The sequence below is a fragment of the Pseudomyrmex gracilis genome, unplaced genomic scaffold (assembly GCF_002006095.1).
Source record: "Pseudomyrmex gracilis isolate BER0280 unplaced genomic scaffold, ASM200609v1 scaffold_146, whole genome shotgun sequence".
In the NCBI taxonomy this organism is placed as follows: Eukaryota; Metazoa; Arthropoda; class Insecta; order Hymenoptera; family Formicidae; genus Pseudomyrmex; species Pseudomyrmex gracilis.
Genome location: NW_018020730.1, coordinates 365366 through 386918, shown reverse-complemented (window position 1 = coordinate 386918; position 21553 = coordinate 365366). Strand labels below are relative to the sequence as shown.

Here is a 21553-nt window from a genome sequence, read left to right as displayed (position 1 = left end):
CAGGGATCGGAGGGCAAGCGGGCCGTACGATTCATACGGCGCTTATTGGCGAGCAACCGCGCGCGTCCCGCTTGCCCTCCGATCCCGCGCCTATTCCGCGATTTAATGACGCGCTGTGTACGTTATCATTGCCGTGACATATTATAGATTAAGTTGGGTTAGGGGTTAGGCTTTCAAAGAAAGAAGATGCAGGGGAAGTTAAAAACCTAACCCAGCTTAATCTATAATAAGTCGCTGTGATGATAGCGTACAGTGAAAATTATGCAAGAAAACCTATTTCGGGCTTTGACCAATGCTCCGCAAATTGACTAGTCAATCCTAGGAATAACAGGAATTTAACAAGTAATACGAGCCAGGTAATGCGCTAGATGTTTTTGCGGAATAAATATATATGAATATATATGTATATATAAATATATATTATACTTATGTACGAATATGTATTATATGTATAAATATATAGGTATTATATATGAATATGTATTTATATTTTTAAGAGTGTAAATTTTTTTACACTTGAATAATTATTAAATATTGTCTAGCTTTACTTTAATAAACTCAACTATTGAATGAAGACATTACAATTTGAATAATTAGAAGAGATTTTAGAACGTGATAAAATTCTCTTACAAAACGCTATGTATTATGACTTATATGCACAATACATATATGTATACAATAGTACGTATATACTAGGTACATATATTGTACATATGTAACATATCAATTAAAATATCAAACAGATTGATTCAAAATGAAATGCGTTCGTCTTTTCAAAACACATGTAGACTACAAATACTGCGTCGATCATTTCCGCATGACTATAGAATCCGTTCTTGCATCTGCTGTGCGCTCTTTCAAAGCAGGTCTCCAAGTATTTCCGCAATCGGCTAGACAGGAGCTTAAAGCAATTTCGGCCAGGTGTGTGCTTCGATGCGGTGGACAGGCGACTTGGTGAAATCTCTTCAGAGCATAGCACAGTGTCTCAATCGCCTCGTCCACTCTCTCGTCCTCCATACTAGCCAAACCACGTTCGTAGAGCTCCTCGCATTCTCGCAGGCACGCGAGCTGATCCTCCAAGCAGATTTTCTTTTGACAGCTCGCACATTTTATCAGCTTCGACCGTTGCTGTACACACGAATGCAGTCCATTGCATCCTGCCGTAGGACATCTTGAAAAAAAAATCAACCATTTTACAATTTCCTCTCATTTAGACTTTGTTACTTTGTAACAAAAACATCTCGTATTTTTTTAATAACAAATTATACATGTATATCTTACTTTAAAAAATCGTAAAAACATTTTGAAAATATGAATTTGTTAGGAAGTAAATGAGCTTCAAAACTCATACAATTTTGTATCAGGCAGCCGATTCTCTTGACCAATACAACAGTTAAAAAATAAATTTTTTTTCCTGTTTCTCAAAGTTTATCTTCAACATTTACACCGCTATTTGTAAATATTTCTTGTAATTTAAGTGTGATATTTTGGTTGTACAGAGAAATGTTTAAGCTTTGAGCCTTTTTTCATCTCAATACGATGATTTTTTGCTAAGTTATCAGCTATTGAAAAATGTTAAAAAATGCTAAAGTTCGGCGGCCCATTTTTTTGCGGGTAAGTGTATTTACGTAGTTGGATACTAAAAGACTCGTGTTGTGTGTGTGTGTGTGTGTTTGAACATTTTCAACAAAATTATTCTCTAAAAAGAAACGCAAGAATGCAAACACGCCTTAATCAGTATTAACTCGTTTCTTATACAAAGAATCGTTAAAATATTCGAACAAAGACGCGCATTTAAAAGAATTACATTTGCGTTTTCAGTGTGTGATGATAAAATAATTACTCATAATTGAACTTTTGTCTGACGTTTTCAAAGGGACACTCTGTCGTTTATTTTTCTCCGAAAAGAGAAACACACAAGCTCCGTGTTTGTTTTGTCGACATAAAAGACAACGTATAACGAGTACTACCACTACGAGTACCACCCAGAAAATTACCGCGCGCAACTGATAAAAGCACCTGGCCGTGTCGTTGGAGTTGGTACGAGAATCTCACGACGAGAAATACCTTTGATGACAGGAGCATTCTTACAGTACAGACAGTTCTTCTCTTTGAGGAACTTACCTCGTTGGGACTTGCGGTTTTTAACGATCTCGAAAAATATCTACTCACACACTCTTTTTCTCTTTCTCTCTCTCTCTCTCTCTTTCTTTCTCTCTCTCTCTCTCTCTCTCTCTCTCTCTCGCTCTCTCTCTCTTCCTGTAATAACTAGTTAATTTTTCGCAAGATATTCTTTTTTATCAATGTCAATTAATTTTTTAAAGAAATGTTCAATATGATACATGCACGCGCGCGCAAATTACTTCTTTTTTTTATTAAAACTTTCATAAAAAACCTGATTTTTTCATAAACAATTATACTAAACGATTACTGTCAACTAAAAACTTCAATAAAATAACAGCAAAGAACAATATTGCTACTAAAAAAATAAAATTATCTTGGAAGACTTTTCAAGTTATTTAAATATTGTAGTGTTATGTGCTACAAACTATATTTGTGTTAACCAACTTTATGATGTTGAAATTTTTGGAAGAATGTTTAACAGATAACAAAATTTAATATCAGGTTTTAATTAACATACATCTTAGAAACGCAGCGTTATAAATGTTTGTGGCTAATAAACGAATTGTATTGCATTATTTCTAATCGATATTACTTCACTAATCTGTCTACAAGGAGATACTCAGTTAGAAGAGAACTTGGAGAGGAAAGCAGAACAAGTCGGTAGCAATAGACTGTTCATTCAATTAAATTAAATTACTTCGTTAATGAGCTTAATGTCGGGGAATTTAAATGGACTTACCTCAGCCTGACAGAATCGTTCGTCAGATTCTCAAAGCATGGCCAGTTCTCTTCGCAGGCTTTGCATGTACACCGAAACCAGTACCTTCCTGCTAGTGTCCTTTGACGCTCGGCGAGTGTTCTCTTCGTGAATATCGGTCCGTAGTTTTCGGCAATAACGTCACCAAGACGCAAACTACGAATGGCCCTTATTACGATATGTCGGCCGTCGAAGTATCTGTGGTATAATTTTGACAAACAGCAGATTTTATTTATATATTTGTTAATTAACAATATACGTTAATATTCCGTTATAAAAATAATCACGTTCTTTTCTTCACAAGTCGAGTATATATATATAAAACTATATATATATATATATAAATAGTAGTAAAACCCGATGAGCAGTAAGTCCAAGGTGGTGATGGAATAAAAACACTGATTTAAATGTGATATGTAGACGTTTTGATTAATATTTCTGATCATTTTCAGTAATTGTATGTGCAAAAAATTTTACAGGGTAGTAATAATGGCCGTTGTAATAGAAAGATACGATAATACAAATAAATAAACAAAAGTAATACAAGTACGTACCTTTTTATTCCATCACCACCTTAGACTTACTGCTCATCGGATTTTACTACTGTTTCGTTTGTTTTCTCTACTGAGCTACATTTATTACTTTATATATGAAAATATATATATAATATATATAATATATATATAAAAAGAAACTTTCTCTTCTCGCATAATTGAACCAGTTAACTCTGTACGAACAAAGAGAACCGCTCGTGTAAATTTAATGAATTTTTATTTAGTCACAAATAATGAAATAATATATAAAATAAGCTCAAGTTTTAAATAGTAAAATGAACTGTACCTTGGTTTTTTAATTGCACCGAGCATTTATGTGAGAAAATCGTATAAACGATATTGATAGTAAACCTAAATATTTTGTATTTTTCGTCTCATACATTTACACATATGTATGATATATGCATGTAAAATTTTTACTAAGCGCATTAAATCAAATATTACGCTGGAAAGAGAGTTAACTAATTGTTATTCGAAACGAGGCAAGTGCGCAAGTTAATAAATCGGAAAACAGAAAAGGCGATACAATTACTTCGCGATGAAATAATAATTGTAATCATCACAATGGCCACTGACGACGTTAATAACGTGAACAATAACAATTTCCGCTTGTCGAGTAATGCAGACGAGTTTGTGACATTACGGAATAATGAGCGCACTGGTGTAATTTCGCGTATAATGGTCGCGACCCACGAAGTCATCACAGACACGCTTTAGTGTTGCCCCGAAATACACGCAAATCCACGTACTTAATTAGCGTTAATAGATTCTCACAGTATTCCGTAGAGAAGTGAAGGTATACCGCGGATGTATGTCCGTAAACGCGGGAATTCTCCAGAAAAACCATTTAAAGCTTAATTACACACATATCATATGTCGTTTCTCTCGATTACGTTTTATTAGACAAGATTGTTCTGACGAGCTATGTATATTATAATAAGCAATGGTCAATCACAAAAATATTTGTAACAAATTCTTCAAGTATTCACAAAGTGATGTAAATCATGAATCACGTAGCCATAAATGAAAAACATTGATTGCTACGTGTGAACTGTTTTTCGAAAACCGTTTTTCCATCAACAAAGAGCACGCAAAACTGTTGCAGTATAAGTATTTTGAAAAATCTTCACTTAACAGACCACACAAAGGCAAATCTTTTAACAATTCGCGCGACAAATAAATGTGTATTGTCTGGTTAGATATTAAACCTTTGTAATCAGACGTGGGTTTCCCAGACCTACTCAGAAATTGCGCATCGGCATTTCTAGAAAAAAATTAGTTTTTTCTTTAATGTTTAGATCTTTGTAATTACTAGAGATTTTTTTATTTTTTTATGTTTTTTGATCGACGCAGAAGTGTTCAAACTTTTGACTTAAAAAGAAGAAATTGAAAAAATATTGATTTTTTGCGGAGATATTCGATCTTGAAATCGCGTGGGTCTCACAGACCTGGTCTGACTAACTCGTCGTCGTTTTTGAGATCTGACCACGAAGGGTTAATTAGATTTCGTCTCGTTGCGGCTCATTTTTTACGCGATTATACGTTATTACATACAATTCAAAGTAAATCGCGCACTTTGTCAAAGTATAATACAACGTTCGATGAGATCGCGTAACAAAGCGTTTCTACGAGCAAAGATGAGATAAATTTTTTTGCATATAAAAAAGCATTTTTTACAAAAATATATTTTACACACTCATACTGTGCGTTTTTTTGACAAGTTTAATTTTCGAAAGGATTGAAGAGTGTTACAACTTTCTTTCTTTTTTTCTCATACCTCGTCACTGCAGGATAGCAGTCATGATTGAAACGGGCGACAGTGGGATAAATCGCCACACCGAGATAAACCGGCCGGCTGCCGCGGAATCGATGCTTCTCGTTCAACCGCGTCTCGAAGAACTCATGGGCATTGAATTGGAGCAGCTGCAGGTTCCTTAGTAGCAGGGCGGCCACGATGATCTCCTCAGTGCCCGGAACCTCTGCGAACTCGCCAAAGTTCACGGATATTAGTGCAGATCTCTCTCTCTTTCTCTCTCACTCTCTCTCTCTCTCTCTCTCTACGCGCGTTCTGCACATTCTTCCCGCTCTTCACTCCGACTTCTCGGCAAAAACTTCGGCAAAACTTTCCACGAGACTCTTTCCCCCCGTTGCGTTGTTAAAACTACAGCATTATGGTCAGCGAGCGAAGAATTCGCTGAATCGAAAGTTATATCCCTTCGTGTGAGCAAGCATATTTTTTTTCACCAACTACGGTTCAATTCGGCAAATTATCTCCAAGTTAAATATAGTCGGAAGAAGATAAAGACTGCATTTTACGGTAAAACATGATAATAAGTACCGTCGTCCGGCGTGGGGCACGCGAAGAAGCCGATCCTCTGCAGACATTTCAGCAGAAAGGCTGCCATCAACGATCTCTCCAGGAAATCCTTACTCGAGCGTTTGTCTGCGTGTGTCACCAGATTATAAGGCGCCATATCGATGACCCCGTCGTCGTTTTCGTGTGATTCTGTGTTTTCTTGTTTCTTTGTGTTTATGGCTTCCTGGCTTCGTATAGATTCCTTCAATTTCTTTCGTCTGATTCTTCTCTTGGCCGACCTGCTGTTTACTGACTTCGCGTCATCGTTCAATGCTGTTGTCGAAGACGACGTTGCGGTCTTCTCATCGTTCTTCTTTAACTCCTTGTAGATCTTCAAACACTTCCGCAGACTCTCCTGCGTCACCATCCGAAAGGCGACCATGCTGAGTACACTCATGCCGGAGCCTAAGGGAAGAAATTTAAGAGCGACTCGTAATTACCTTGTAAGGGTCGGTTATGACGCTTGAAATAATGCCATGTCGCGCGTATAAAGTAGAACTTCTATTTAATGGAAAATACATCTTGCAGAATATAAAATTTATTAATTTGCTAGTTATATTATTAATTGCTATGTCAACGATGCATTTAAAATGTTATATTCTTGCGTATTATTGTACTCTTACCGACTAGAAGTCCCAGGATCTTACACTCATACTTGTGATAGGTTGTTATTGCGACGTCTCTGCATTTTCTGCCGCAAAAAGCGACGCTACTACAATTCGGACATCCAACCGGTGCTTTTAGTCTAAAAATTTACCATAGACTGATCGAAAGTAAAAGAAAATAAGTCAAAAAAAAGAAGAAATAATGTAAAAGACCTAATAAAAATCGAGCAAAACGCTCTCGTTATGCGAGAATGAGAAGCACAAAGTGTAACCTAGATAAATTTAAACTTATTAGTTAACAATTGTATTACACATTATATATGTGTGTGTGTTTTAGGATGTATATATAGAATGCGTTTGAGAAGCGTGCTATGTGCGCTATTGTATCATCCTATCTTTATCTCTCAGTAGATATAAAACAAAGTTAGAATGGCGTACATAGCACGTTCTCCGAATGCAGTTATAACATATACTAAGTGCGGTTCAAAAATATATGGATTTGAAAACTGAATAAAAAGAACTAAGAATAAAAAATAATACAAGGATCTTTTAACAAATGAACGCTAAATGTATAACTACTGAAGAAGCAAAAAGCTTTTTTTAATATCATTACTAACGATTAATATTTAAATATTTGCATTGTTTCAAAAATTTCTCGTGAAATAACGTAGACACGTCATTCATCACGTGTGTCTCTCGGGTTAATGAAATCCATTTTCTCTTTCTCTTGCCGTCGCCGAGTTTATCCGTAAAAAGCTGCGGATAACACGGCAGCTGGGCTTACCGCGCGTCTAGACAAAGCAGAAGTTACACGCGGCAGAAAAGGATTACGCGTCGCCCAAGGATTGTGTGTGTCCATTAAATTTAAGAACAATTTTCTCCTTACCTCGCGTAACAATGCTGACAATGGGTGCCATAAAACTCCGGCAGAAGACAACCTGCCAGCGGTGGCTCAATCACCAGGATATCGCCCGGATGTATTTCCACGGTTGCAACGGCGTGTTTACCCGCTGCCGCGGTCTCACGGATTTCCAGGGCGTCCGACAACCAGCGAAGCTCAGAATTAACGGCGCCATTTAACGGTACGCCGTCGCCGCCTGTGAAGAGACACGTGGTGTTTTCTTAGGGGTGAGTCTCGTCGCGCCTGGCCGAGTTAATAGAACGGCGGCTATCTCACGATCTCGCAGTGCAGATGCCACGGCGCTTGTTTGAACTCTATTAAGGCGCACGGCTATATGGAGTGTAAAATATTTTAGACAGACGAAAAAGAGAGAGAGAGAGAGAGAGAGAAACTCTAAATATAGCATGCTTGTAAAACAATACCATTTGGAGAATCTATTTCTCGTGAATATATATATACATATATATATAATGTCTGATATATAACACAATTCGTATTCGATTTCATTGAAAATGTAACATTCCACGAATAGCATTGAAAATCAGAGAAAGAGCTTGCCTTTTTGTGAAGCGCTCGATATGACAAGAATAGTTTTTCTCCTGAGTTCTCTCACTTTTTTTCCGAGCAAACAATATAATCTAACAGTTCTGACTTATTTTTTTCTACACGTTTACGTACACGTTACGTGTTATTCTTCGTCCAACGTAACATACGCGTTATTTCGAGAGTGCTTGAGATAAACGCAACTATCTGTGGAACTATCGATGGTACTTTGTTTCGTGTCTGCTTGCCGATTCGCCGCTACATATAACAACGTGAAAAGTTCTACCGCGTCTCGCCATTCATGAATGAACGACGGTGGATGGATGGTCGCGTATACTACTATATGGCCTACTACGCGCCATACTATGCTTGACGTGGCGGTTCATCGCAGCAAGGCATACAATAAAAAAGAGGGACAAGAGAATAAAGAGAAAGAGAGAGAGAGAGAGAGAGAGAGAGAGAGAGAATCGTGCGACTGCGCGGCAGCCCTGTCACGACCTTTAGAGTCGTGACTTTTTTTAGTTTCTCAATTGAAATCGCGACTCTCGGCAAAATCACCGATATCTTTGCGCAGAAATGCAGAACATAACGATGTGTGATGTGCAAGTGACAATGAAAGACTGAAATATTTCGTTCGGAATTGTTCCAAACATTCAGCTTGTAAGTATATTCTTGATTAGAAAAGAAAAAGTTGAAATAAAAATTAAATTGCAAAAGGTAGAACTATAATTTTTTAGCGAGTGTTGTTTGGCAGTCATGGTTGTTGTTATGTGAATCGTAGTGACTAGACATTATCTTGCTCACGGTACATTTTTGACTTTTCATTATTTTAACTTTTTGATTGTCGCATTATTTTGATAATTCCCTTTGACTTAGATATTGACGTTGTGACATTTCACACTCAGGGATGACTGTTTGAAACACTCAAAAAGTTTAATTTTGATTAACACAAGTAACAATTTATTATTTCTTCTGTATGTCAATTTACACGATTTGGTAATTCCTGACATTTTATCCAGTATAAATTCCGAGCTTTGTAGTATCGGACAAAATCAAATAAATTATATACACCAACACCTTGTACATCGGCTCGTACACCTTTTTTATTCACTACTATTTCATCTTTCACGAGCATTATTCTATTATTCTGTAATTTTGGTTTTTTCACAATAAGTGCTAAGTCTTGTTTGTGATAATTATGAGTTTTTATATTGCTTTATAGTAAGAAAAGTTAATTTTATACTCGAACGGAGAAACAGAGAGGTATTGATTTATTAAATGTAAAAAGATATAGTTTTACTGATTTTACCGATTAGATAATAATTGAGCTTCTCTCGCGGAATCACGGTAAAGATTAACGCATGAGATTCAATGGTGATAAATCGAAAATTCCATTAACGATCAGCAATCGCAGTCCCGCGTATCTCCAATCTTAATGAAAGGGCGATGTCTTCGTTTGATTGTTAATCCGATTTGAATCCGACGCGCAGAGAATCTCCCGTTATGATTTAAGAATTCCGCGCGGGATTGCCAGGTTAACGAGAACGTGTAAACAAGCCGCAGTTCCGTGGAAAATGCCATTTCCGGTTATCTCGGTCTGCGATCGCATGTGGCATGTTGCCCATTGCGGACTCCTCCCTAATGAATGGAAGAAATTACTGCGGTCCGAAAGGGGTATGCACTCGCGAACCGACTAATCACGGTCCGTTTGGACATCTGCGTTATCATGTCGCAGATTCGTTCACACGTATATATTTTGACTTTTATTCTGTTTTCATTAAACAATCTACGTAAAATTGAGAATTATTTGCTAAAAAAGAGAAAGTGAGTTGAAACGATAATAAAAATTTACACAAAAATATAATAGAATACATATTACATATATATATATATATATATATTTGCAACAAACACCCAGCGTATGGCTCTAATGACCATTTATATATTTTTTCGAAGTGAGTTGAATAAGTTTTAGATTTTTTTCATTAGGCTGTGATTTGTACGGTAATATTGTTTTTTTATGCCAAATTCATATTTTTATTTATTAGTTGTGTGTGTGTATTTATAAATATTGTGGTTTATTATATTGTATTTGTCACGAAACGATTATCGGCGATAATCGCATTCGTTCGAATTGCATTCTTGCGACTTCGAAAATTCGTACATAAATGTAAACGAAACGCTGGCCGCGCGGCCGCCAGTAGCGTGCGATGCGGCAGTCTCGACAAAAAATGCAGAGGCAAATAATGCTCGCAAACGGGCACGAAGTGCACGTTAAAATTGCAGGATCCATTTACTAATTTACGATCTGGCAGGTCGATTACTGCGAAGAACGCCACGCGGTGCACGATGAATGGAGAAAATATTTATTCGGGCAAGCCAGCGCATCAACAATTTTTGCGCGAAAACATAAATTCATATTGACTTGTAGTTTTAACAAACCGGTATGACAAATACTATTTCCTAATGCAATTGATATGCCGACTTGTATAATATACTGAGAAAAGAACTTGTTCAAAAGGGAATAAAAATTATTAATTGATTTGATGTGACTAATTTCGCATATTTTTTAGCTAGCTTATATCATTTCATGAATTATTGTTATTGTTGTTATTGTAGTTATTGTTGTTGTTAATGTCGTTATTATTATTATTATTATTATTATTATCATCATTATTATTAATGGAATAGAATCGTTAATGTTTAACAAGTATAAGAATATATTATCTGCGTAAGAAAGAAAGTAATTTATAACTCTCAAACTATATTTCATGTTATGAAGTCTGTGATGTTCGCGCAGTCGGTTTTAAAAGAAGTTAGGTAAGCTCTTTCGAAGAAGCGATGCTGATACTTTAAACGTTCTTCTAATTTGATTGGGCCGTAGTCGAGCTCGTAAGTGGTTGCAGACGGTGAGAAGGGCGGAGAGCTGAGGTAAATGAAGTTTAGCTACGAACGGCCGCACCTGCAACGGCAACCCTCGAATCGCGCGTTTCCGGCTTAAGCCACGAGCGCTCGAGGGGCGCTTTGCGGTGCTGGAATTCTACGTTCGAAAACAAAGAAGCGCTTGTCTCTCTGAGCGCGCGAAACCGTCCATGGCTGACTCAAGCGGGGAATAGCTCTTAACGATCAATTAGTCGGGCGTATTGAGACTTGGGGCGAAATAACGCTTTTATATTATCGAGACAATTTACGTCCCAATAATTTACAACTATACGATTAATCACACACACAAATGCAAGAATAATTGCCTGAATTGACTAGAGATATAAAGAGAGAGAGAGAGAGAGAAAGAGAGAGAAAGATTTACTTAAATTTAAATAAGTCTTAAGACAGTTTTTAAACCTAAGATTTAATTGCCATTTTAGTTTGATGCAAAAAGCAAAAGAATTATAATCGATCACAATGTCTTTGTAATTCTTTTTCTAGAGTAAGGTCGATACATGTGTGTAACGAGTTCGCCAAACATTTTACTATATCAAAAAGATAAAAGTAACTTTGTAAGAAAATGTTTATAATTAATAATAAAGTTACTTATAACGTACACATATACAAACACACACAAGTTGACGAAACATTCGGAACTTCTTCTTAGACCAAAGAGATTTTTAATTGATTTCCGCTGCTTAGCGTTAACGACTCGGCAAATCGAAAGAGACTTAAAAAAAAAAAAATTTAGAGAGATAAATGAATCTAATTTGTGTGATAAATATTAAAAGGCCAGAGTAAGAGCAACATATCGCTGCAACGCGACCAGATGGCCGGAAGAAAGGCCGCCATGACGCGTCTTTTAATTTAATTCTTAGTCCACGGAGCAAACAAAGTTTCCGGCCACTGCCGGAGAAATTCTAGGTATTTCATCTCCCGAGCGAGTCTGCGAGTCGCTTTTTGCTCACTTGAGAGAGACAGGGAACATTACACTGAAAAGCGTAAGGTGAAAATATCGTTTACTTCCATCGCTGTAGATTAAAGCCACACAGTAGTTGGATTTTATCAAGGCTTTTAAAATGACATGTATGTAACATATATGTATGAATATGTACACATTTATAAAACAGCATTTATACGAATAAAATATGCAGATGTGTGATGCGCACAATGTTATAAATAATGACTCCATAATGATCAACACTATTCGTTGTTATGATCCCACAACGACAAGATCTTTTTTCAAATTTTATATTGTTTTACTTCTTCGACCGAATGGGATTGTTAATTTCCGTCGATTGCGATATGGGCACTTTCAAATAAATCGGACCGGATTGATCGTTTCCGACGCTAAATACATATTCTCTCTCTCTCTCTCTCTCTCTCTCTCTCTCTTTCGCTATTTGCGCAGTTATTTTATTACCTTCGATAAAGCGTCCGAATAAAAATCTAATTAAACTCAGTTCGTCCGCGGAGTGCTTTTATCCGAAGCTCGATAATCGTATCTCTCTCACATCATGAAACGCTCACAAAATATAATGGCGAATATGTCTCGTATCTTTGGATACGTTACGCAGATCAGTATCAAACGATTCGAGAGTGAATTTAGATTATCATAGTCGGAGATACACGCGAAAATACATTCTATTACAATAGTTTGTGTGAAATCGACTTCAGAGTAGCGTTTTCAAATTATACTAAATTGTAGAACTCAGAGAAAACAAAGTGTAATTAACTTGTATTGAAATGTAGGGGGGACCGGGGCTAGTTGTGACACGGGGTTAGTTGTCAAACTGCTATTATCTTGCTTACTAAATCTTGGAAAAAATTCTTCTTTTTATTGTAAGTTACTACTAGTTGTGTTAGTAACGTGTAAGAAAGAACTTTTCTTAAAAAACATTATATATGATATTTACGAGCACTTTTGTAAAATTAGATATGGCAAGTAGATTTTTCTGATCTCGATTCTTTAGTAATTTCATTGGTTTTAAAATTTCTAATTGCAATTTTATCTTATGTATAAGAAATATGGTAGTTTTAAATAAGTTTTCCTATATTTATTTAATCGTCATCGCATCGCAGTTTATAAATATAATATCTTTTATTTAAAATGAACGTTTGGGATAAGTTGACTCAAATTGAGACGGGATAAGTTGTCACACGGTGAGCATGCGCGAAGAAGTAATCGCAGTGATCGTTATGCGTCGTTATAACTTTTTCAGTACCTGTTATTGTTTTTTTTATTAAAGATTAGGTTACTAATTATGTTTTATAGTTTTTAACTGATTTAGTATTGTGAAATCGGTAAATATGCATTTTAGGTCACACATCTCTGATTTCGATGTGCTTCAGATATGTTGTAGGGCAGGTCATACCGAGTAATTATGTGAAAAAATTTCGTGGGGGACGGCCTTGGTTTAGCAGATATGGCAGTTCAAAGTTTNGGAACAATATTAGTATTTTTGTTCTTTTCGTTCGCGTTTGAAGCGCGTAGGCAGGGGAGCTGCGCCCCCCTGCACCCCCCCAAAACCTAACCTAACCTAACCTCTAAAAGAAGCTTTTCACAAGAAGCGAATGTAATTGGAAATCGTTATTTTTTTCTGAGGGGGGTTACGACTTCCGATTACATTCGCTTCTTGTGAAAAGTCGGTACTTGATTTTCGAGGAGGGGAGCACGGGGAGAGGCGAAGCCTCTTTCGGAGGTTAGGTTAGGTTAGGTTTTGGGGGGGTGCAGGGGGGGCGCAGCCCCCCTGCCTACGCGCTTCAAACGCGAACGAAATGTACGTGGGACCGAAAAATAAGAATTCATTCGTGAAACTTCTTCCCCTTGTAACTTTTTAACAAACAACGACCCCCGCCTAAAACCTTCACATTATTACTCGGGACAATGACCTTCACAACATATATAAAAATTATTGAAATAGGAGGTCGCTCCCCTAAACTTAACTGTTCGTAATAACAGCTTGTAATATCTAGAATAAAGCATTAAAATTCTGAAACTTCAAATTGCCATATCTCCTAAACTAAGGCCGTCCCCCACAAAATTTTTCCACACAATCACTCAGTATGACCTGCCCTACAACATATCTGAAGCGCAAAGAAATCGGTGATGTGTGACCTAAAATATAATTACCGTGAAATCATTTAAAGTTGTTTTATATATATATATATATATGATTATTAATATTGTATAAATACTTTATACTTAATGTATAATGTTATGTACTCTCAATAAATTTAATAAAATAAAAAACAGAAATTTTATATCTTATTGTTTCTCTGTATAAAAGACATGTGACAATTAACTCTGGGTATGGGGCAGGTTGACAAATCTGCGCGATTGTACTTAACATTAAAATACTCTTTTATGTAAAGATATATAAGAATAATATTTGTTTTTTCTTAAAGCTAAAGGATATGACTATTATATAATGTACCCAATATTACATAATATTGCGTACATTTTTTTGGACAATCTATTTTGGATGTTACTTTGTGCCCCGGTCTCCCCTATATATATGCATATATGTGTAGACAGAGAAAGAGGGAGAAAGATTTTTTTATTCTCTATCTCTATCTTAAAGAAAACATTGAACTTATTTACATATATTTTTTGTTACTATAAAAGATATTTTTGATCAATTCATTACTTATCTCGATCTTACAACATACATATATGTGTAGCAATTTGTAGGTTCCGACCACGTGAGATCTCGAAAAAAGCTTCTTCGTTCTGTGGACGTACGAAGGAGAGAAAAACATAAAGTCCGATCTCGCGCGCTGGTTTGCGCGCATGCACGAAATAATATCCTTTCTGCATATATTCGTTAGCCATGCATGCTCACAAATGCATGGAACTGTTCGATGGTTTGTGTTCCTATCTCACTTTCCTTCTTTTAAAATTCTCTCTCTCTCTCTCTCTCTCTCTCTCTCTCTCTCTCTCTCTCTTTCTCTTTCTCTTTCTCTCTCTTTCCTGACGGCACGCCTCGTTTGCGCGGGAAATCCGATATTTTCCGACATGGTATTTGGCGCTCAAATGATGCGCGCGCCAAGTTATCGACGTCGATTCGTCTCTTTGTACCTAACTGGCCGTCAGCTACACCGGGCCAGAGTCCCGCCGTAATTGGAAAGTGTCTTTTTGTTCTTCTACTCGATTTATCCCCCTCCTATAGTCCCTTTTGCAAAGTTCGTAACCTACCCACCTAGCCTGTCCCTCTCTCTTTTTTTCCCTCTCTCTATCTCTCTTATTGTGCCAATGCCGTCGCACCTGATTCAAACACTATCGACGCATTCCTACGTTAGAATCCGAGAGAATCGAAAAGAGTTCCGTGCCGATTTATCGCGTCCGCCCACGTGATTGCATTCGCGTTAAAAGCTCGAACAAATCAAAATCGAAGAAATCTATTTCACCGCTATATTGATGTTGCGACAACGCGAGGTAAAATCTTTTCACTCAGAATCTGACAAGCGTCTAAACATTTCGCAAGTATTCTCTCAAAAGTTTTTTGCGTCTCTCCTTCCAATTTCTGCCACTTATAGTTAATATCCTTGCTACATTTGCAGAGGAGAATTAACACTTTTGATATGTAATTAAATTTATTCTCTCGTAAAAAAAACGCACATTGATGGCAAAATTATTTTTATTATTCTCCACAAGTTATCTTCGTTCGATAAACGAAACAAAATTACGTGATGCGAAGGGCGCGAGAGGAAAAGGTAAGGGAATGAAAAAGCTCGATAGAATTATCTGCGTCTAGACGAATCTCGTTACAAGAAGACAAATGAAAAGCATTAAAAAGCAGTGGCGATCTTTCTGATACGCATCACGCTAAAACGCATATGTTATTTCGATCTATAATTACTATGTACTTTCAAATGATTTGTGAACATCAAAGTATATCGCGTATATTCTGATACAAGATCGTCGAAACTTCTTTTGTTGATAAGGATTCGCGTGAAAAAAACGCGAAATATGGATAGTTTCGTTCGGCATTTGATCGATATATATGTTTCTACTAATATGTATATGTATAAGTATATATATATACACATATATGTACATATATATATACATATATACACTTATATTGTACATATATATATAAATGCGGCGACCTGTCTTTCAAAGGAATATTGAATTAAGCATTTCCCGGGAAAATCGACTGTGTGGGTTACCATGGAAACCATAGTCGGCCCCGTGTTTCGCTTCTCGACCCGGTGAGCGGCTGCATTCTCGCACGGATTTAACATCGCTAGGATCGGAACCGGATCACGTTCGATCGACGTTTTGTCAAACATTTCGATACACTAGTTCGTGGGGAATTTTAGGTTGAGAATCGTATATCGGAGCACTTTTCCGATCGCGATATCTTTATTGGTCTAATCTGTCCAACGAGTCATAGTATAATATCTATTACATACATATTTACATACATACGTCACCCATCGTAGCGCATAAAAAACTATAATAATTTAAATTTACAATCACGATTACTTTGCGTGTTTACGTAAACAACGTATCTTAGGAAAACGGATGCAATTATTGTATGCAATTTTGTTTATATTTCACGCTATATTTTTCATTCTTCTCGTCAGAGTTTTTTTCCAACGCATTTAATGCACCGAACAGCAAGTCATGGGATCGATAGCCGCCAGAGAGTGACTTGCTAGATTAAGCTCGTTACTCTGTATCGCGAATTATTCTTGCCGGGCGTTTGCGAACTATCAAGGATCAATACCGCTCGCGCGCATAGTTCAATCCTAATGCAACTTGCTAGAAGTTTCGGGGAGGGAATCAAATGTAAAGCCCGTACATCGATACCCCGAGGAGAGAAAGAGAGAGAGAGAGAGAGAGAGGAAGAAGAAGAGAGAACGTACAGCGTTAATCCGACCATAGAAACTCGAATTCGCCACTCGATATGGAATAAAGCGCGCGCTTTTGTCTCTCGTTTCTCTTGGCATTCGCTCGTATAAATGTCGCGCCGTTTCGATGTCAACAATCGGTTATCCTTCTATCGTCTGTCATCTAGATGAGTGGCTGGATATTCGGCTGTCAAACTGAGTTACCGAACTACGATCGACAGTTTTTAATCGAAGACTGCGCACACAAGTACAAGACAATGTACAAGAGAATTGTGATTTTTCATCGACTTTCACGCGTACCAAACATTCAGAATGATATTCGCGAGAATGATGTCAAGTTACCGCTTTAAACAAAATATCAAAAATGTTGCTTTATATAAAAGCATTTTGTAAAATAAAAATGTAATCATCATTTACCGTAATTCCTATGTCCTTAACTTTTAGACCGCTGGCATTTGATGTCGTATGACATCGCTATTGGGACGCTAATATTACACCTTATTTTAGAGAAGAATTCTCTTTTATCTGACTTGATTTGCGAGAAAAAATGTTTAGAAAATCTAAATATGTTTTTGGATAGTGTAGTTTAACTTTCAAATTTGCTGTAATTTGACGTACAAAATTTATTTATGCATAATTAGCTATTGGTAATAATGTATTGAAGATTATTTTTTGCAATTCGATTTCAAAAACATAATTAGCAGTATGAAAAACACCTAGAAATACTATTTTACAAAATTTGAAAATTTTCACCTTCGTTTCCCGTTAGGCTGGCGATCGGAGCTAGGCGAAACCTAGAGCACTCCACGCAATATAATAAACTCAACTTATATACATAAATATTGCGGAAAAAACCATATTTTTCATGGAAAAATGTCGATGATCGGAAGATTAATAACAATTATGTTTTAAAGTAGCCTAAATCTCTTCACCGCGCCCTATAATTCCGTTCTCCGGCTTATTTCAGCTATTAGATACTGCGATCTGCTGGAAATCACTGGAACTATTGGAATGTACGCAAAAAACTTTATCACCGCGTTACGCAAGTAACCGTTGTTTTTGTCGCAAGTTGTAACGTGTGGGTGGTTTGCAGGCAGCTCTCTGTAGTGCAGGCTTCGGTTTGAGGCTTGTTTTTTATGTAAATAGTATGTTCTTTTTACTCTTAATCGCAGTTCAGTGTAGGTGTAGTATTTAATCTCTATTTTAATGTAACGAAGTAATAACTGTGCCACATGTAAAAGTAAATACTTGAAAAAAAGTAAACTGTAGCTCTGGTCTGTATTTCGTCTCCTAGGAGTTGCTCCAAATTTTGCCTCCAGGGAAATCACTTATTGTGGTATATATGGTGAATGGTGATTCTTAAAATAAAATTTTACCAAATTAAATGTGAACAATAAGATAATGTTCACATCTTATTGTTGTGAACCTCTAAGTTAGCAGTTTATGCGGATAAAAAGTTATATTACCGCTCGAGGAATAGTGAAGAAAGATAGAAGAGACCGGACTAGTGATAAAGGAGAGGAAGAGAATGTGTTAAATTTTCTTTATTAAAAAAATAGCGTAAGAAAAATCTATGAGGATAAAATGCAATAAAAACGAGTGAAATGTCACACATAAATATTATAACAATGAAAAAACAAACTACAAACTACTACAGCGTATTTTACTCGTATTTTACTTTTTACATGTAAAATCATATTTTCATCATAGATAATAGCGCTTCTAAAAAAAACATTTTAAAAGATCACACTGACAGTTTCAACTTCTTTTCTAAATAAATCAAAAAAGCACAAAATTAGGAATATTTTTTTTTCTCTTTTTATATAAAATTTTTAAGAACAACGATTGTGGGATTTATACTAGAGGGATTAAGCCACGCGTATACGAGTTTTTTCAAGTCGGAGCATTCATTACACTTTGAATACCGAAACAAAAACCTTAAAGGCGACAAAATTTTGACCTTTTACTCTACCGTCTTATTAGCAACATTGTATATTATGCCATTTCTTGCAGTTTGTCTTTCGTATCTATTGCAATATCGAGTTCTCAGGTAAGCTCATGAATCAGGTGGTCGCGTTGTAGCTGAAAAAGCCAGCAGGATTACTTCCGTTGATCGTCTCTCGATCACCGGAAGCGACCGCATGAGGAAAAAGTTTCTCATTCCGGTAAGAGGAAGAGAAGAGAGCAGGTTTACTAAGCCTGCAAGTATACCTGTACCCAAGAAATTGAGGAAAGGAGAGGAGAGGAGAGAGAGAGAGAGAGAGAAAGTAAGAGAGTCGATTTTCCGGAATTCGCGGCGATTGTAAGTCCAAGCACGCGTGGGCTCGCGCGGTGCATTGCCAATAAAGTTTCGTGGGTTAACGCGGCACAGGTACGCTCGATCTACTAAGGCCGATAACTCGATTCCCTATATCGATCTTGAGAAAAGGAAAACTAGAGAGAGGGGAGGGCAATAGAGAGACACGGTGTCGTTTTCCACAGAGAGAGCCCAGGCTTTGCCGGGACATGTTTCCGCGGGATTCAATTTGCTATTCTCTCTCGATCCCTTCGTTCACGGCAACGCCGTGTTAAGGTCGTTCTACATTAAGCGCAAGCGGCCGATCGCGTGATCGCAAGCAATACTGCGACCGTCGTAAGATTGTCACAACCAGAATCGCGAGATTTGTCAAAATCCAAAGTTTGCGATTTTGCGATAATACGTGAGCTCATCATTTTTAGGGCGACATTCTCTCGTGAACTATCATGGACGTCAAAAAATACATTTTCTTCGCATTTCTTTGCTGATTAGCTATGATTCACGACTAATTTAGACGCTCAAATTGCACGATTCTTGCGACAATGTGATCGGGCGATTCATCTCTTTACGATCAATGTAAAACGACCTTTAACACGTCTTCTCTTCTCTCGACACAACGCGCGCTTCTTCTGAAACGAACGACACCAAACGCAGTTAGAGGTTCCGCGATGAACGCGGCGAGCGTAAGCCGATAAATAACAGGGTGGTTAGAGGAGCGTCACGCCGCGAAACAGAGCTAACCAAGTTGGTCCCGGAATTTCTGCACAAGAAATTATGAAACGCACAAGTGTTAAAACAAACGTTTTTCGAACACTCGAAGTGTGTATCGTGTAAGAACGATAAAAAAGTAGTAAGCGAACAAGCCATATCAAAACATCAGCGTTAACACGGGGATAAAAAGTCTAATAAAACGACTGATGCTAAATTTTTATCTCGTCATAAAAAATATATAATTACTTTCCAATATGCAACTTGGTTCTGTTTCTTTTGTTTGGTATTTTGTTTTAATATTTATATGACAGTTTTACTACCACACGTATTACAACGGATATCGTGGCGATTATCTGTAATAAATCATTGCAATCTTCTTTGATTGGCACTCTTCCAGGATATCATCCGCCAAACATATACAACGTTGTTCTCGCGCAAACGTTCTCTTAGACGCGTTTGATCTAGAGGAAGCGCCTGTAAATGCTTTCACAGTTAAATCGCGAGATCGGATAGCAGTGAAAAGAAGAAAGAGAGGGGATGGGAATACAGAGGTAGCATTAAATCCGTCCGGAGAGTGGCAGCTGGAGAAATGCGATGGATGGTGAGAATGCAAGTTTACGCGACACCACGACGGTTCCGACGTCACGGCGCGCCGAGGTCTTAAGCCGGGGGCTTCACGAATCACATATTTTGCGGGGTGAGCGGTTACGGTAGCTTTTGTGTGTACGAAGGTGGAATTGCACTTGCCGTGCCGCGGTGAATGGGATTTTCACCGACAATACCTTGACTACGACGGCGAAGGGTAAAACTTGATATCGTTCGCGAAGTCACCGCGGCTGAATTTCTGCGAGGAATACATATATCTGGCTGATCGCTCTTATGCTCTCTCTCTCTCCCTCTCTTTATACCGCGATGCTTACATTTATGACACGCGGATCAAACACGAGGGTGAAACACGTGCGGTCTATTCCCGCAGGTGTACCTCGCGAATGCGCGCAGTAATTACCTCGAGGCATGGTTTAATGCGGAGATGCCTGATCGCATTGTGTGTTTTGTCGCATGCGTGGTTTGCTTTCCCATATTTTATGACATTACATCAGTTCATTTACATGCATCTCATCTTGTATATTCCTTATAATATTTATTTAAAATAATTTTAATTCCGCTGCGTAATTGTAGGGGAGACCGGGGCTAGTTGTGACACGGGGTTAGTTGTCAAACTGCTATTATCTTGCTTACTAAATCTTGGAAAATATTCTTCTTTTTATTGTAAGTTGCTACTAGTTGTGTTAGTAACGTGTACGAAAGAACTTTTCTTAAAAACATTATATATGATATTTACGAGCACTTTTGTAAAATTGGATATTTTTCTGATCTCGATTCTTGAGTAATTTCATTGGTTTTAAAATTTCTAATTGCAATTTTATCTTATGTATAGGAAATATGGTAGTTTTAAATAAGTTTTCCTATATTTATTTAATCGTCATCGCAGCGAAGTTTATAAATATAATATTTTTTATTTAAAATGAACGTTTGTGGGATAAGTTGTCACACGGTGAGCATGCGCGAAGAAGTAATCGCAGTGATCGTTATGCGTTGTTATAACTTTTTCAGTACCTGTCATTGTTTTTCTTTATTAAAAATTAGATTACTAATTATGTTTTATAGTTTTTAACTGATTTAGTATTGTGAAATCATTTAAAGTTGTTTTATGTATATATATGTATATGATTATTAATATTGTATAAATACTTTATACTTAATGTATAATGTTATGTACTCTCAATAAATTTAATAAAATAAAAAACAGAAATTTTATCTTATTGTTTCTCTGTATAAAAGACATGTGACAATTAACTCTGGGTATGGGGCAGGTTGACAAATCTGCGCGATTGTACTTAACATTAAAATACTCTTTT

General features: G+C 37.0%; 1 protein-coding gene across 2 annotated transcripts in view; it reads right to left on the bottom strand.

The window, feature by feature from the left end:
* Positions 1-544: 544 nt before the first annotated feature.
* LOC109857137 (SET and MYND domain-containing protein 4) overlaps positions 545-21553 on the bottom strand; it is a 37068-nt gene continuing 16059 nt past the window's right edge. For both annotated transcript variants that reach the window (XM_020433169.1, XM_020433170.1), the window contains exons 4-9: positions 7283-7493; positions 6415-6536; positions 5774-6196; positions 5213-5414; positions 2864-3079; positions 545-1171 (exon numbers count right to left, since the gene is read on the bottom strand). In XM_020433169.1, the coding sequence (XP_020288758.1) occupies positions 808-1171; positions 2864-3079; positions 5213-5414; positions 5774-6196; positions 6415-6536; positions 7283-7493 (1538 nt within the window). In that variant the 3' untranslated portion in view covers positions 545-807. The remainder of the gene's footprint in view (positions 1172-2863; positions 3080-5212; positions 5415-5773; positions 6197-6414; positions 6537-7282; positions 7494-21553) is intronic.